The 18,389-nt window shown below is 40.9% G+C and overlaps 1 protein-coding gene across 2 annotated transcripts in view; it reads left to right on the top strand.

Annotated features, from left to right (window-relative positions):
- The first annotated feature begins 910 nt into the window (after positions 1–910).
- The window catches only part of LOC135262527 (glucocorticoid-induced transcript 1 protein), a 34,169-nt gene continuing 16,690 nt past the window's right edge, over positions 911–18,389 (top strand). For both annotated transcript variants that reach the window (XM_064349545.1, XM_064349553.1), the window contains exons 1-2: positions 911–1,663; positions 16,973–17,124. In XM_064349545.1, coding sequence (XP_064205615.1) covers positions 1,297–1,663; positions 16,973–17,124 — 519 coding nt within the window. In that variant the 5' untranslated portion in view covers positions 911–1,296. The remainder of the gene's footprint in view (positions 1,664–16,972; positions 17,125–18,389) is intronic.

The raw sequence follows: 18,389 nt of genomic DNA on the forward strand, positions 1-18,389 counted from the left end.
TTTTGTCCCCCCCCACTTTCAGAAATGCCATGCTATAAACTTTCCATTGAAAAATGTTACTTTACTAGATGTTCATGCATTTACTACATTGTAAGCATGTTTCTGCATATTGCTGGGTGAGCATGTCTCTGTACATAACTGGCCTGCATTAACAATCATGCATATCAGTATGTCTTCACTGAAAGTAAAAAATGACAAATCCCTACATGTAATCGCTCTCACCATTTTAGAAAATAGGAAACATTTGCATAATAGCAGCACCAGCAGCACAAAATATTGTGAAATGGGATAATGCGCCATGAAAGGAAGTATTTAGGCCTTCTTCTAAAAACCAAAACCGTTCACCATAAAGATTAAACTGTTCAGATGACCAGAACCAGGATTTATCCCCTTCCTGATACGCCACACGGTTCCCAGTCCAACAATGAAGTTCGGTGCACTGTTCATCACTTTATTGAATGTTATGTAACTACAGTCATGCATGTTGATTCCATGGATCATTGCAAAGCACTGTGAATTTTATTTTCACCTACACATAACGGCAGATGCATGCACTCTTTATTATACAATACTCCTTATGAAGAAACAATTTATTTAGGCATTTGAAATAATATTAACAGCGCTCCATAATTTCATATTAATATCTGTGGTCACGGTGCACTATACTACTTAAGCACACTACGAAGTGTATGAATCACGTTGTGTCCTGTCAATTAAATTCCAAAACCAATTGGCTTTGGGAGAAAAACAGAATACGTCCTTGCCGTACAAAACCTCAATGAACTCATTTGCCAAAATCGAAGTCAATATCCCATCTCAGACCAATGATCACAGAATCCTATCGTACAACCACCAACCGGATGATTACGGTTGAGGCTTGTATCCCGCCTTCTTGTGTCAGCCAGTCGCTGCGCCGATGCAACTGTCATTTGGAGTAAGGTTGGCATAGTAGGGAAACGTACCGACTGCATTGGAATATTGCGTCCTCTTCACTTCAAACTTCCTATTTTAACAATACCAGTCTTCAATATATATTTGAAGTACATTTAACATGGAAATGCTGGATTAATGTCCTTGTTTTCACGGGTGTGTTATACTGTTAACTAACTACCAAACATTTGATAGGTAGCTGGGGCAAAACTAAGCTGGCACTTAAACTGTTATTTACAAAGCCACACTGCTGTCAAGGGAAGTTAAATGTTTATCGGAAATCGTCCTTCATTTTGTAGGAGGACCGGGTGAGCTCTGTCTAATCGTTCTGTTTTCTAACTGAAAGTGTTTTTGGACTAAGCGATCATGTCCGCATCCGCTACAAACTCAGCTCACCAGCAGCAATCGCGAGTCAGACGCAGCAATGCAGGTTCCCCCACCTCCACCAGCAACAACAGCAGCATTAGCCGGCTGCAACCCATCCGTGCCACTGTGCCCTACCAGCTCTTGCGTGGAAGTCAGCACAGTCCTACTCGGTCCCTCTCCTCCTTCTCAGTTGGGAGCAACACGGGACAGACCACGACCCGTTGCTCCAGCCCCCCAAGTCCGACACAGCTGTTGTCGAATCCCGGGGCAAACGGCTCAGTGGACGCAAAACTGGTTGCAAAACAGAGACTGTCGCCAGACAACAAGGGCTCACCTGAGCGGACTCCAAACTCACCCGTCTGTAGAGGTAAGACGGCTGACCCACCATTTATGTTCCCTTGCATCCGTCCGCCGCTATTATGATGGCTAGCTTGCTAATGTATTGTAATTTAATTTAGTGTGTCAAATCTGGCATTAAATAAGGATAAAGCTATATCCACACTACCTTGCAGTATTACAGATACAGCCGTTACCATTTTATACTTTGTACATTTCTTAATTATACATTTTACTGAAATTATATAACTAAGAACATACTACCGTTGATCTGGTGAGGTAGCTACAGTTGCTAACAAACTGAAAAACCTACAGTACAGTCTCCTTTTCCTCTTCTCAGGACTTTCCGACTGTAGAAGCAATCCGGTTGTGGAATGCTCATTTGAAAGAGGCAATTTATTTCAGCACAATCAGATTACCTGGCTAGCTAGTCGTGAATCAATGGCACAGATTGTGACATTTAAATTGTATTTTGACGAGACGAATTGCTCCCCTTTTGGGTAAAAGAAGCTCAACTCAGAAAATAGATGTAGGGGAAAGTTAGTGAACCTTTCAGATGAGTGTTTATGATGAGGAAGCCAGTTAAATCCCTTGGCATTCCCTGGGTGCTGCCAATACGATGTTGTTTACAAGCACAGGGGATGAAGAAGCTTGCCTGGCCATCTAAGGGCCTAGGATTAGCACCTCCTGAACTGAAAGGTAGAACATGGGCCTAATTACCAAACTGTAGTCCGGTACATAATCACAAGCCTGTGTGTGTGTGTGTGTGTGTGTGTGTAGGCGTGTGCACGTCCGACATGAAACAGACAAGGGTATTTTAAGGTCTGTTTTACATATTAACAGATGTGCAAGAGAGATGAGAGCTTTGACATTTTGTGTTTCTGTGGATGCACGGTCATGCTTCCTCTGATAAAGAGATGCACTGAAAGGGAAGATGGAAGGCCAGTCCGCCCTCTTAAGCACTACAGGCCCCCTAAAATCCTGCCAATCGTGTGGATGTGCTCCCAGGGGTGTTATAGAACCCGAGAATACTATTCTCTCTGGTCCTCTGTTTATAGACAGATTTGTGTGTTCTTCAGATCACTTGTGTATTGATCTAATATTATGCAATTATGCAAATTTATAAAATTTACTACAGTGTATTCAGTTACAAATAAGTAAAAAACGGGTTAACATATTCTTGGTTCTGCACAATTAATTTCTTTTTTTACAAAAAGTGGCATTTGCTGTGAGCGCTTTTTTTCTGACATTGGCATCCGAGTCTGGTGGTATACCGAGTTGATGGGCTGGCGTAATTTAAGACTATTTTTCAAGTGGCCAAAGGGGAGTTTCACCAGCGTGACCTTCAGGGTTTTGTTGTCGGCACAGGCCATGAATCTCGATTCATATTCCGTCATCCCCACTGTCGAACCAGCTCTTGCATCGGCAGAGCATAATGGCGGCTGTCCTTACCTTTTCAAAATGGCAGCCTCCATCTTTGTGTGCTGCATTGCGGGTCCTGTGCGTTTTGTGACTTGAGTCCGTGACAATAGCATGCTTCGCATTCTTTGTCACCCTGAAAGCTGTGACCTTCAACCTAGTCCAACCCCAAAGGACGTGATGAAAAGTTGACGAAGAGTTTGATCGGGGCGACCTCCGAATCAAAACGGGCGATGCATTTTAGAAGCGGAGTCGCTCCACCTGAACTGGACAGACGGACACCGCAATGCAGCAAGCAGAAGAAAAAAATTCACTTGTGGATGTATTTTACTGTCTTTGTGCTCTCTCAGTTTCACACTGATTGCCATTGTTCTTTGTGCTTATGTTGATCTTAAGAGATTTCTTGTGAATTTAAATACATGAACACAGTCTTGTTGTAGACAGGGTGTTAACTTTTACACAGGGTTAAAAATCACCCTGAAGCAGGTTACCCCACAGGTAGGCTATGTTAACTGTGCTATTAATGATAATTTCATATTGGTACATTCGCTGGTTTTATAATTCCCCCCTCTCCCCTCTGATTTTGTACCTGGAGGTGAACTGTACAAGCCTAAGTTATTTGGAAGAGACCGAAGTGTAAACATTTTCATCTGAAACCACACTCTAGACTCTGCTTTTTTGTCATCACACTTGACAGTACTGAAAGAGTTCCCAGGACAACAGGACAGGCGTGAAGTCCAGAGACAAGGGTGACATTCCAACACATGACCTTAGGTTCTGAAATGATGACATCATCCCTATTTCAGATACTCCTCAACAAAGAAAGGCCCCCTCTTGGCCAAACCTCCAGATGTCAAAGCTGATGGTTTATTTATCACTTGGAAAGCCTTTGCTTTCATTTGTATTTTATTATAAAGAAATATTAAATACAAGTATACATTAAATTTAACTTTTCACCAAAAGAAGTACTAGAAAAAATGCCATAACTGAAATTTATCGACAATTGTGATTTGCCAAGGTTGAAATTGTTCTTTGTGTTTAATAGCCTACATGTTTATGGACAACAGATTAATTCTTCCCTCAAAAATAGCCCAGCAGCAGCAGTGATTATTGAACAAGAGATTTTGAAATTTAAAGTTGTATACCATTAAAAAATTATTAATCACTTCACCCAAAAGTGGATAATCAGGAGGTTTAGACTGGCATGCTTTAACCATAGGTGATATGAATTTATGGATAAGGGATCATTTTTGCCATGTACGTGCTTTCTGTAGTCTCAGTAAACTGTATTGGTATTAACTTATTTAACTAAATATTGAGAATATATCAATTAATTTTCATGGTGAAATCGACCCAGTTCCCCATCCTGACCTGTAATCACACCCTTCACAACCACCTACGGTTAACTTTGAGGACGAGATAGAGCAGAGATTAGAAAGCCAAATTATAACACTCCGACTGAGAATGTGGCCTGTTCACTCTCTATCGTCTTGCATAAAATTTCTGATTTCTGTCTTATGCTTACTGTATGTAGCCTGATGGTCAAATATACTTTTGCTCAGTGGGGAAACTAATGCACCTGATGAGATTTCACTAGTATTTTGGAACGTACCACAATTCCATTACCTATAGCCTACTATGTTCATAGAATGGGTTGATTTCAAAATTTGAATAATAAAAAACTTAAATGCTGAAAATAAAATAAAGAAATGTGTGTTTTTTTTATAACAACTGACAGGTAATTGGAAAACTGGACCTTGGACTACACTCGGCTATATTTGGATTTTCTTCCATTGTTTCACTTGCTGTACGATGTAAATGACTGAAAGCTTTCAAGGAAAGCCAATGAATACTATCTGAATTCATGTGGCCCATGCAGATTTTCCTGGTGTCCTTCACAGTGGCAGTGCATGCAGTTTAATGAGCAGGCCTAATTTATTCTCTAACAATTTAGTACAATGTCTGTGAGTTCAATATTGGCAACAATGGCTCACAAGTCCTACATTAGCCAGTGTTTATTAACAGCTATATTTAAAGACTCAGCACTAAGAAATTATAAGAAATGTTATTTTGTTTAAGTTAACAATAAAGATTTCACATTAATTGTCAAGTAATTTTTTTCTTGAATGCTTTATTAAAAAAGGCACATTCTTTATCCATAGATGTTCTGTTAATACAAAATTCTGCTTTATAAAATGATATAGGCTAGGTTACATGATGTACATATGAGCACATGTAGAATGGCTTGTATAACATTAAATTCACACATCATTTAAAAATTCCCTTTCGATTAAATATTTTACAGAGAAAGACATTCTTAATGTACTGAAATATTTAAAAAAAAAACATGCTATGAATTACTTAAAAAAAACTTACCAAGTTTAATGCCTGCTTAATGACTCACTAAATAACAGCAAATGTCAAGTTACTGTAAATTACTGTTTATTTTGATGACTGGTATTTTTCAGTAGTCTAAAAAAAAAAAAACATTTCAACTGTCTTAAATTATAAATCACATTTTCCAATTGGGTTTTTGTATTTACAGTTTCCATCACAGGAAGGATGCACATGCTTAGCCTAATTGGGACACTGCAGAATAACATTCATGAATTTCCGACAAAGATTATACAGCTGTAAAAGCGATCGTTTTAATTTTTGACAATTATTAGATGATAAGCAAGCTAGCTTCCTCACAAAACAAAGATGGCGACCTCAAAGTTTTAAGAATGAAATGCGTTCTATTGGCTGAAATAGCATCACTTGTGGTGATACGTGTCTATTTTGCCTGTGTATCCGAGTATCATGCAATTGACTACTCTGATCAGACTAGTTCGATCAGATGTTGTTATTGGCAGATGTTGGTAAATGTAGGCTAATGGAGAAGGAGACAACACAAAATAACCCAATTTTGTGGCTTTATTGTGAGGACGTGTGAAGTTGTATCTGAATTCTGTGTTTACATGAGGTCAGAAGTTACAGAAGTAAATGTTCTTAAGGGCTGAGACTGAGTGTCTGTGGTCATTTTGGTTATTGTTGGAAACCCTGAAAAGTGCCAAACTCTCTGTGCTGTATGGGTATGGGGCATGTTCTGCCAAGCTGATACTTGGTGGATGGCATCTGGGGGTTGCGTAAGTGTCAATGAGATTCAGCGATGTCATATGAAATCGAGAATGAGTATGAGATTCCGTGCTTGCTCATTGCTGGGGGTTGTGTCGGCATTTTTATTTTTTAACGAGATAGCAGAGGGATCTTTATAAGTTGTGAAATTCCTTGTTTCTCAGAACTCATCAATTTCATTGAGGGGCCAGTGCAGTACTATATACGCTCATCTGTAATGTGTGCTTTACTGTAAAAACATAGGACAACTATTACAAGGCCTTTTTTATTACTGTCCAAAAAAATTGATGTAGTTTATCAAAAACAGCTAGCTGTTGCCTCTGGCACGATGCACCACAGAAATGATGGCACCGTAGAAAAAATTAGGCAGCAATTACTGATTGTCAAAGTGCAGGGCCAGATAATGAGAGAAGAGGGGACTCCAGAGGGTTGAATGTGCATGTGAGTGGCCGATAAGAGAAATATTTAAGAAAGAAAGCACAAGAGAAACAAGAGGAAGAGGAACCAGAGAAAAATACTGCTTCTGCTTAAAGGATCATCACATTTCATTAATGGTGCACGGCACAAGAGAAATACCAGAGAAATAATATTTACAAAATTAACTGTCCCGTGAGAATGCCTTTCAGTTCACTGATTGTTCTTTGAACACAGGATCATCTGATTGTCAAAAACACCACTAACTACATTAAATTAATTTGAATGATGTGACAACCTTTTGTGGCGTTACTCAGGAAGACAGAAAGTTGAGTTGAGTTGAGTTCCATTTGCGCCTTTTCTATCATGGATTTTGGCATATTGGTTTGTTAAATATTTACATAAAACATGCACACGCATCTGCTTTAACTAGACCTAACAATTGCACGCAAATGTTTCTATTGTAAAATAAGCATGAGGTGAATGGCATAATCCCTCTTTGAGCTTCGTTTCCCAAAAGTTTTTGTCTTGTTTTAATTTTTCAAACTCTCCACACCCCTTTCCTCAGGCTAAGGACCCCTGACAGTCTGTCCTTACAACTCTGCCCTGATCATGAACCCTTCATGTCAGGTTGCCATGGCAGTAATTCCAGCCCTTTTCAATTAGTACAAATCTGTAAAGAGCCCAAACAGGTAGGGGCAAGAGCTGAGGAGAGCAGAACAGAGGAGGAAAAAGATGACCCTTTTGGAGTGAATCTATTCATCTGTTGATTTTGACTTTCAGTGTCCTTTAAATGTGATTTGAAATTTAGTCTTTTCATCAGTGTTTTTTGTTATGTCAGAAACACGCGTGAAATAAATTCGGTCATGCACTGTGGCAAAAATAAATAAATCAAACACCACTCTCTGAATAAATCCACAGGTGTTTCTGACTGTCAGTGCTGGCACTGTGAGAAGACAACTCAATGCAAGAAAATAAAATAAACAAAAGAGAAGAAAATTTCAACGAGTACACGGACACTGGACACCTGAGAGGTGGAGTAAAGTTTTATGGATGAATTTGAGATTGGTTTGTAAATGTCTCAAAAAATCTCTAATTTGTGAATTTGTGATTTTCGGAAGTAAGAAGAGAAGGCAGTCAAGCATGACGGAGGATCAGTGCAAGCTTGGGGTTGTATAATAACATCTGGAGTCATTTGGTTTTGATTGAAGGTATTATGAGTGCTGATAAATTCAAACAAATCTTAACATATCATATAATACCCTCTGGACAATGTTGGATTGAGCAAATTAATTCTTCAGCAAGATAATGACCTCAAGCACACATGCTAAGAAGATCAAGCTCTTGGTGTTCTCAGAACAATGGACTGGTCACCCCAGAATCCAGACCTCAAAATCACTGAATGTGTTTGGGATTACATGGATCAAGAGAAACCTAAAATGCAACCAACTTCTAAGACTGAACTTTGGAGGCATGGAAAAATAACCCTGCAGATCTCTTTGGAAAAACTCAAAGCAAGTCTCCTGAAAAGAATGGAAGTTTTAATGAAGGCAAAGGATGGACACACTAAATATTGAAATATTTGTTATTGTACATACTGTAGTTGTGAAGGTTTTTGTGTAATTTTGTGTTAGATGTACATTTGCTACATTATTTTCTGACATTGAAAAAACACTAACTTGCACTTAATGGAAATCTTTACAGGAAAGTAAATGAAAGTAAGAATGGTCTCTGACTTTAACACAGTACAGTAAATAAACAGCAAAGCTAACAAGTTAACTCGATTAGCGTAACTAGCAACAACATATGCCGTTCAACCAAACAGAAGAAGAGATGCATTGTACTCACTACAGCAGCTAGTGTTTGCTAATTGGTTAGTTATATTTCTTTCTTCTACCTATACTATATAATTTATAATACTGGCTAGCTAATTCCTAGCTTATTTTTTTCAAGGAGAAGAAGCCACCCTCTTTTCTGTATACTCTTAGAATTAGGGAAGCTATTTGCAATGTACCATAATAGAAGTCATTCCATGAGAATACACCTGATGTGCAGATATTTTGTAAGCTTTTGCCTTTATTTCTTGAGCAACAAGCCAAGCAATCATCCACTTGGCAAAAACAGTCCAACCATTCCAGCAGACGGTTACCATGGTAGGGAGGGTCAAATCACAGAACAGTGACAGCCCAGTTTTTCAGCGACAGCCCAGCTGATTCCATTGTGAATTGTTAATATTAAAATTGGCAGTTCTGCTTTATGGAACCTTATTTTATGGTTTTGGTTTGAATAATATGGCAATGGCGATGATGCTGGTAAGCAGTCAAAGACACTGAATAGGCTACATGCAGACACAAGAGGCGGATATGCTTATTGCAGCGCTCTGAAGTAGAACAGGCAGCCCGTTCATTCGGGGAACAGAGGGGTAATCTGGTTTCACCTGGGGTGCACCATTGGGGGGGCATCTTTCAGCCATCTTGCTCCCTCTGTTACGCAGCTGAACATCAGATGCCGGTGGTTATTTGCATTTGAAACAATCCCCTTCCAGCACAAAGGAGGTCTGCAGCCTCCCTGATGGCAGTCCGCTAGTGAATTCAGCTGTCTGGTTCATTCAGTGTGTGTACAGTAGATCCATGCTGTACAGTCCTACAAGCGACTACCATCGTTCACATACTGTTGCGTATACCCTCTTCATGCTTTTTAATATAGCCTAGGTTTAACCTTATGCACCATGTTAATTACCAGCCTTCCGCTGAGAAAAGTGGAACTCATGTAGAAAACTCAGTTTTATTAAAGTATTTTTTTTTTTTTTTAAAGAAAAATACATATTTGACTTTTTGCTCACATCTTTTGCTGAATATGTCCATATTAAATTCCACTTGGATAGTGTTTCATCACTTGAATCACATGTAGGGTTAAAGAAGAAAGGACTTTTCACAAGTCTGAGTTTCCTTTATTTTGTGACAGGTGTTAACTGAACCCCTGGCCCAAAAGAACATCAGACATTGGTTAGTGAGGCAAATTCTTTACAATTAGCTAAATTACAATTAAAATTGAAAAGAACAATTAAAATGAAAACTTATTGACATTAAATTTTTATAGTAACATTTATATTTTTTTGTTTTATTGGCTTTTTAGTTATGTTAGCTGCTTTATAGTTTGAATTTGACAGCGTGGGGAGTCTTTCAAGGCAGTACTTCCTTGCTCTTTGCTTGTCTCTTGTGAGGGTTTTTTTTCATAGAAAAATTAATCGCGAATGAAGAAACTTAAATGCATTAGCTAGCTAGAGAAGCATGGATGTAAGAGATTTGTTCACTTTCATATTTTAAGTAGGCTGCAACTCGGCAAGCCACTCCGGGCTGGATCTGCACTGTTTCTGGTCCAAAATCAGCACTGTCGGGCCTGAATTGGTGCAGAACGCTGGTCTGAATATCCTAGCAAAAAGATTATGTTAGTCACCCCATTTAGCCAACAGATATCAAGGACAATACTGTATGCAGCGGTGGCTAGCGGAGCTAGCTAGCAACTGAGGGCTAGCTCAGTATTATAGTGTGTATTAAAGTGTGTGCGTGGTTTTAGGCCATAGCATAGCTAGCTACAGTAGGGCTTATACAGTATGCTCTGAATGTCACAGTTTCCTCAGTATTGTCGCTAATGGGCATATTTCACGCAAACAACCTCCAAAAATGAAGCTATATTTGTGACCTAAGTATCACATTTGACTCATACAAGCTGGAACAATTTAAATTTATTGCTTTCCCTATTCAGGGAATTTATTAAAATCCAAATTTGTATTTCGTTCATTATTTGAAATTGTATGTAATGTTTTGAAATCAAAATTAAATTACATTTAATTTGTATTTCAAAATTTTCAATTGTATGTAAGGTTTTAACTTAACTCAATTCAACTCTCCAAAAGCTTTCAGCTCTACTCCTTGAAAATACAGTTGTCTGTTGGCATAAAATTACAGAATATATTTTGCATTGTACAGTAATGCAGTTTATGTAAACCAAGAAAGGGCCCATTCTATCAATGCTGTAAACTCATGTTTGCAAATGAGGCTATCCCCAGTCTACATGGCTTCTTGGTTCTTGGCAGCTCTAACCCTTTCACGGAATTTCACAGGTGACATTAACAAGAATCGATCACAAGCAATGGCTTGTTGTGTTCATAATGAACATTGGAAATGACTGACATGCCTTTCAGATGGAGAGTTTGGGTGGTATACTAAAATATCTACCTCACTATCAGAATCGCTGTGCTTTTGGAAAGGAAATTTCATTTAAAATACTTTATTGAATTAAAGAACACAACATTAAATTACATTGAAACATCAATGAAATTTAGCATACATCTCATAATTAAGACAAATAGACAACCTGTATCTGCAATTCCTTAGCAGAAACACTTGAAAGTAGATTGTGTATCTACTAATGGCATAATGGCCAATTTGAGTGTAGTTAGTGAGGGCGAGTGCAGTGAGTATGCATTACATATACAAAGAATGGAAACACTGATAAGTATGTGGAAAGCTTCCTGATTGGCCAGTGTACAGTCATGTTCTCAGAGCTTCATCTCATCTCAATCTGAAACACCACCGTGAAGCGCAATGAGCCCGTGTGGCTCACGTGTGTTAGTGCTGATAAAATACCTAAACTGATTCGGACATGCCTGTCTACATCTCTACCAGCGCTTCTCCTAGTGTACACTGACCGTGTTTGCATTCTCAGAACAGCTCCTTTGTGTCTGTGCATTTATAGCCAGCTGCAAACTTGCTGCACTCATTTCTGGACATAGTCATTATTGGTGGCTGGGATTTGGGTCTTGGGTTTTTACATTAGATAGTGGAAAATTTTTGGCAAACTGATATGGTGTCATTGTGTGTGCTTCAACTGGCCGCTTTTGGCATCGGAACAAACTCCGTCCATCTGCTGAACTGATGGAAAATAAGGAGGAGAAAACACTGGGCTTCAGTACCAAACACCAAATGCTGTCCTGTCAGGGTGTGGACAATCTGGGGGACATTTGGTCTCTTTCTGTTTCATCACCCTTATCAAATGAATAATTACTGACATATCACAAAACCACAGCAAGAGGAGCATGCCACCATGCTGTTGGAATTAAACCAGGTCTCCTTAGCCAGGATCCCAGAGCCAGTCTAATTACCATGCACTTCTTTTTTTAACATTGTATTTATTTATTGTTTTTTTTTTTTGCATCGAAAGATCCATGCACTTCTTACTAGCAACGTGACGGTACATTCTGAAACTAGTACAAAATATAGCAATCATTAATGCCGCTGAAAAATTTTCTAAAGTCAAATGCTAATAAACTTAAAATTTTATGGTGCTTACGCTGTCACTGTCAACTATTCTTTTTATGCGCTTGGATACACTGGCCAGACACTAGTACGAGAAGCACTTTTACTGAATCCACACAGAGCACATGCAGGGAAAATACCATTAACAGTTTTGAAAGCTATTCATACACATATATTGTCAAGCGGGCAGCCAAGATGTGATAGATGGCCTACAGTAATCTGCTAATGTTCAGGTTCTCAAGGGAGTGAAGCAACTTGCTCTCATCTTCACAATCTTGGGGAAACGATGGAAAGCTTTAGAAAAACTTTAATCTGTAAGTCACTCTGCAAGCGACAGGTGCAATGGCTGTAGTGAAGTGCCTCTTGTGCCTGTTGCATTTATCTGATAACAGTTTCATTTTTTACATAACAAAATTATGTAAATCCCCCAGCTAATCTGAGTGTCTGTGTATCAGACATGTAAATACATTTGAATAGTTCACATTTGCTTCCATTCATTTTTGGGCAATGTTTTGGTTACACAGGAGATCCCCAAGTCGGACAAAACAGCTATCTTTAGTCATTATTTAGGCTTATTTAGTGGAGCTTCATTTATTCACTTATTTCAGTAAAATGTACTTTCATATTGGCCCAATTCTTCTGAAATGTGCGTATCAACAACTAAAGGCACCTTTTGTCTATGACAAAATAAAACCTAGAAAGATATTTATTGGGGCATACCAAGCAACAGACTATTTTGTTTAAGGGGTTTTTATGTGATGTGGAAAAAATAAAACTTTGTTTTTGGTTGGACTTGGAGATGTAGTGAACAAGGCTTGATTATATTATATGTAGGCCTACATTATAGCCTATATGCTAGTCACCGGCATTTGTAGAGAATGTTTTTACTGTTAGACAACTTGTTTTCAATTACCATAATAAATGTAATAAACACTTAGTCTATAAAATAAGAACAGCATTCAAGTAGCCTACATTTAGCAGCTATTAAGCACATAAGCTGACTAGCACTGATAGCCGTTATTTTCAAAAGGAGTCTTCAGATATTTTACAATGTACAGGTTTTTTTGCGTTGCTCCTGACTTTGAACGTATGAAAAACAGAATTAAGCCATTTCAAAAAGGAGTTTGTTGATTGTATGCCTTGGCATGCAACTGTTGCCATTGTTGCCATTGGATACGGAAAACTGGGCTCTGTGATGGGATCATGGGCAGATCAAAATCCTTTCCCTTTAAACGCACCTGTAATCCCCTGGATTTGCACAAGATGACATCACCTATGTCACCTTTGCCAGAATCTCGAAGCTGAAGCATGCAGCTTATTTAATTGGTCAGGTAATGTCCGGAAAAACTGTAGGCTACGTGTTTAGAATAATTTATTTTATATGGAAATGGATAATCGGATTTAGCCTGCCAAAACCTCCTGACCTACAGTACTCTCCTTTGGCAGATTTTAAACTAGAGACTAAACACTTGCTGTGATTAGAATTGTATTTCCAGTACAGTAGCTATTTTGTTGGCTAGCCTATTTCCTGAGAAGAGTTGTATTGGACTGAATCTCATTTCACATGGATTTGCGTTTCCAGGGAACTTCTACTGAGCTAATTTCACTGAGGATCAAGTCAGTGCTTGTTAGAGACACCAAGGCTAACAGAATCAAATGCTTGTATTAGCAGTGCTGTGACACGGTTTCAGCGTAGGCTAATGCCTTAATGACTGCTGTAGTGACACGCTCCATACATTAGGCTTACTGGTTTTTGTGACTCAGTCTCCTACCTGAGGCTTTCATTTCCATTTCCTCTTTAAGGTGTCGGAGTTTTCAGTCACAAAGTCAGAATGTCACATAATGGAGGATTTTAAAATGTGTGTGTGTGTGTATCTTTATTTTTGTGTGTTTGTGTTTATGTTTATGTTTATGTTTATGTTTGGGTTTGCGTGTGTGTGTAGGTTTGTTTGTGAGTGTGTGTGCGTGTGTGCACTGTGCTGCCTGCATATAGCCTACATAGAAATGGAGAGAGACACTAGGAGAGAGACACCAACTGCCTGTATTATGGTGTTGAGTTTCAGAATTGGCTAGACTTTCACCTGCTGCCTCCCATTGGAGTATTTTGAGCAGATGAAGTCTTTTACCAGCGCGTTCATCCATGTCCTACAGAGGACATGAGTGCACAAACTCTTGGTAACCTCAATTAGGCCAGCAGAAATCCAGCCGTGTGAATTTAAGCTGGGCGGTATTGCCGGTGATCCGGTGTGAGAGGTTCTGCTACGGCGGTGCTAATGAAGATGATGATGTCTCCGGACTCCTGTGGGTGTGAGCCTGCAGCGGGAGCCCCTGAGGGTTTACTGCACGCTTCGGCTGGAAGCACGGCGCCTCCCGATCTCCCTCGGTCACGCCGGAGCGTAGCTGCAGAAGCTCATCCTGTTTGGGCAGCTTTGCTCAAGGGCAGGCTTGTGTTTGTGTTGCCGGTGTTGAGCAAACCGGGCCGAAGCGTGCTCTTCACACACTCCACTGTTTGCACAGACACACTAGAGGCAAAGTTTTTTTTTTTTTTTTTCGTGTGCCTGTGATCAAATGGAACAATGCAGAGGGAGCAGAACTACTTTAATTTCATAGGGAATGTGCTGTGTACCACTGCACCACTGTTCCAGTGAAAACACCAAATAGGGCCTATATATCCAACCAAATATGTAGGCCTATTATTTTTAGAAAGTATGTCTCCTCCCTCCAAGTCTGCCTACAATATAGCCTAGCCCAGCCCATTATACACTGTAATTAACGCAGAATCTTTTCTCTACATCCTCTATAAGGAAGTGTATAACCTGTGTGTTTGTTCATTGAAATAATAATGTACAAAGGTTTGATTATTGCAAGACTTCTCATTCAACTTTTAACAGTGGGTCCAGGGTCACTAATCCACAAGGATTTACCAGTCCTCAGGTCTAACCATGAAAGAGTGCAGCTCATAATTTCAGTCGTGATGCATGGATTCAACATTTTGCATGTGTTCCTTGGAGGATATTTGCATTGATATACCTATGGGGGAACTAGTATCATATTCAAAGTATCCTTACATGATGTCACAAGCACCACTGAATATCAATTTATGGCTTCACTCACAAAAGTCATTAGGGAGTTTGAGATCTAGTCTAGTGTACCTCAACTAATGGAGGCAAGACACAGAATTCATAAGGAAAGTGGACAAAGCTACGGCCTGTAAATCGAATGATGACAGATCAAATAGTAGGCCTGAATGACACCACTTTAACTTTCCTACCTAATGGCTGCAATGAAAAATGCTTCAAAAGCTCTGTTTATTTGTTATGTTGACAATACTTAAACCAGTCTAGCAACATCAATTATGAAAATATATGAAGCCAGCAATAAAATGTACAGTATGCAAACACACACATACACACACACCTAGGGCTGTACAAATATATCTAAGTGTGTTTTTTTAAGCGTTAGGCTATAATGCATATTTGCTATCTTTCATCTTTTTTTCTTTAATCATACTTGATGCAGAGGCCACATGAAATGCTTCCTGGAAAAAGCAGTACCAATTATAGTTATTGGGTGTTGATAAGATGGCCAATCAGCAGTAAGGCCTTACACCTTACATGTGATTGAAAAAACACAACACCTGATCATAGCTGATATGCCAGATGGTGGTGATTGGTCAGATTATTACAAAACCACAATTAGATATATAGTATTACTGTGCAACCCAACCCTAGGGCCTATGAGATTTGCTTACCAGTATAACCTGGGCGTTCCTGATTGGGAGACCAGACTACAGAGTGAAAATGAATTGGGCATCCAGTGGAATAGCTTTGCTTTAGGGTTGCATTGCAGCATCTGGGTTGAGACATTGGACTTGCGCTAGCTTCCCTCTCTGGAAGATCTGTGCGGAGGACATATCCAAGCAGAAGTCACTGAATGTGACTCTAGAATATGTTTAGCCTTTTCCAGCTACTGGACGATGTGTTTGAAAGGCAAATAGTGTTAGCCTACACTGTGCTGAGATGCTTTTGGCAACATCCTCAAACTGTTGATGATTGAGTGAGCTATCTACTTACTGCGTGCTTAAGCCGTTAAAACTTAGCACTTAAGCCTAATGTTGTATAACTACCCACTGAGGAGGTTGGCCTTGTGTGATAGACTGTAATTGTCTTAGAAATGTATCTCTCCCTGTCTTCGATCCTCCCTCTGCCGGCATTGATAATGGTTCCAAACAACATCAAGGCTTTCAGTCTCCCTTTCATCTGACTGGAAATCCTTTAACTCTGCTCACGAGTCGGATGGTCTGAGTGTGAAATGTTCAGGGCTCCCTAGTGGTGCCTATATCAGAGCTATTTTGTCGGACTCCTGTGCTTTGCTGGACTGCTGTGCTCTACAGCCTGTGCCGCCGTGACCTGATTGACCTGAGGCCCTATGGGAGCCCACAGCTTCAGCTGTAGCTTGGATATCCCTGCCCCTTTACTCAATAGCACCTCCTCTGGTTGATTTGGTAAATGCAGCATGTGCTGCCCTCCATAGCTGGCAGAGTGGACGAGACGCAGTTGCACAGCTGCATGTGTTTTTGTGGATTTGTGTGCTAGGTTAAATGACTAACGCTAGGGGTCCGATGACAATGGCAGCATTCTGAATAGGACGTGGGGAAGCCACTGGCATTGACTGATTTGTCTCTCAGTGAGAGGCCATTCATTGGTCAATCAATTCTTAAGTCCAGCTACACTGCTTGTTGATTCAAGGCAGACATTGAAGTCCAGCTATACTTCTGGCTGATTGAAGGCAGGCGTTGAAGGCAGTGATTATTTCCAAATGTGTGCAAAGTGTGTGCGTGTACATCTATGTGTATATTATGTATAGTAGGCCCCTATGTGTATGTATTACGTCTGTTTATAGTTATACCTAGTGTTGTTTGATTCCCAATAGATGAGTAATTGACTTGTGATGGGAATGACTCCTTAGAGGTTTGAAGTTCAATTTGTTGCAGCCTGGTTTCTTTAGTGAGCAATTTGGTACATTTTCAAGAGCGCCATGTGGCACGCGTTATCCCTCCCTCTGTCTTGCAGTGGAGAGGTCCAAGTCCCAGCAAGTGCGGAGCTCCAACACCATCCGACGGACGTCTTCCCTGGACACCATCATGGGCCCCTACCTCACCGGGCAGTGGCCCCGCGACCCTCATGTGCACTACCCCTCCTGCATGAAGGACAAGGCCACGCAGGTACGGCCCTTTCCTACTTCCTGTTTATCATTTAACTGCCAATAAAACACTGGTCTATATGTGCACTGTCAAAATTTAATTTCTTCAGTAAACATTTTTGAGGTGAAAAAAAAAACCACAACAATATAGTACAGGTTGAAATGATGGATCTGTTGTTGTTGTTTTTTTGAAGGAGCTTATTTACAGTGTCAGTTTGCGATTGATAAGATCATCTCTGGCTGCTGTTTTAAGTTATTTCAGAAATCTGTTGTGTGGGAGGTGAGCTAGCTGTGAGATGTACGTCCCTTTTATTTTGTTTCTTTAACCCTCAGTGTGTATCACTTTGCATTGGGGGAGAGGTTTAGCTTAGGGTTTAGCGGGCCTACAGGTCACGAGTTAGCAGACTGAGGGCGCAGACTGATTTTTCAGGGTGAACAGTTGGACATTATCTGAGGCAGTTCGGTTAACGCACCCCACTCAGAGGCCCCACGGCTGTGCCACACGCGGGATTCAATCCTGCGGCCTTCTGTGACAGGCCACACCGCTGCGGGTCACGGGTAGCCGCGGAAATTTGCGCGGTCGCCGGCGGCTACGTCCATTCAGGAGAGAAACCTGCGGCACCCGGCCCTTCTTAACACGTCTCTAACAAAACGGGCCGGGGGACAAAAGCGGGCCTTTTATGCGCGCTGCGCGAGCGCCGGGGAAAGAAAGGAGAAGGAGAAGGAGAAGGAGAAAAAAAAAGAAAAGTTGCGGAGGACAAACGGAAATGAAAAGAGTCTGTGAAGGGGAAGCACTCAGCTTGCACCTGTCCCGCGCGGGGCCTGCACCTCCGGCGGGGGGATCACACTGCGCCCGGCCTCGCCCGGCCACCTGTCCCTCCTCCACGGCCCTTTTGTGGCGCGGCGCCCCGCGGCTAAAGCCCATACATATGCTAATGGGGCCGGCTGAAGGGAGCCGGCCCGAGTCGCGCCGCCCGCCGACGGGGCCCGAGCCTCCGTGGAGTCACGCGGGCGCCGCCACGGCGACGGCCTGCATTGTTAGCGTGAGGCGCTTTCTGTGTTGTTTCAGTGCAGGCGGCCGCGGCTCAGCCCGGTGAATCGCCAGGTAGACGGGCGCAGGTGCTGCGGAAGCAGTCAGCCTGCGTTCCAGCTGCTGAGCCCCTGCTTTTTTTTCAGCGGCGCTGACAAAGGCTCCGTTTCCTCGACCGCAAAATGGAACCACTCAAAAGGAAGTTTGTGAAATCTTCTAATGCTCTCTAAAGCCCACGCTGAATAAGAGTATAGTAC

Source organism: Anguilla rostrata, chromosome 1, assembly GCF_018555375.3.
Source record: "Anguilla rostrata isolate EN2019 chromosome 1, ASM1855537v3, whole genome shotgun sequence".
Classification (NCBI taxonomy): Eukaryota; Metazoa; Chordata; class Actinopteri; order Anguilliformes; family Anguillidae; genus Anguilla; species Anguilla rostrata.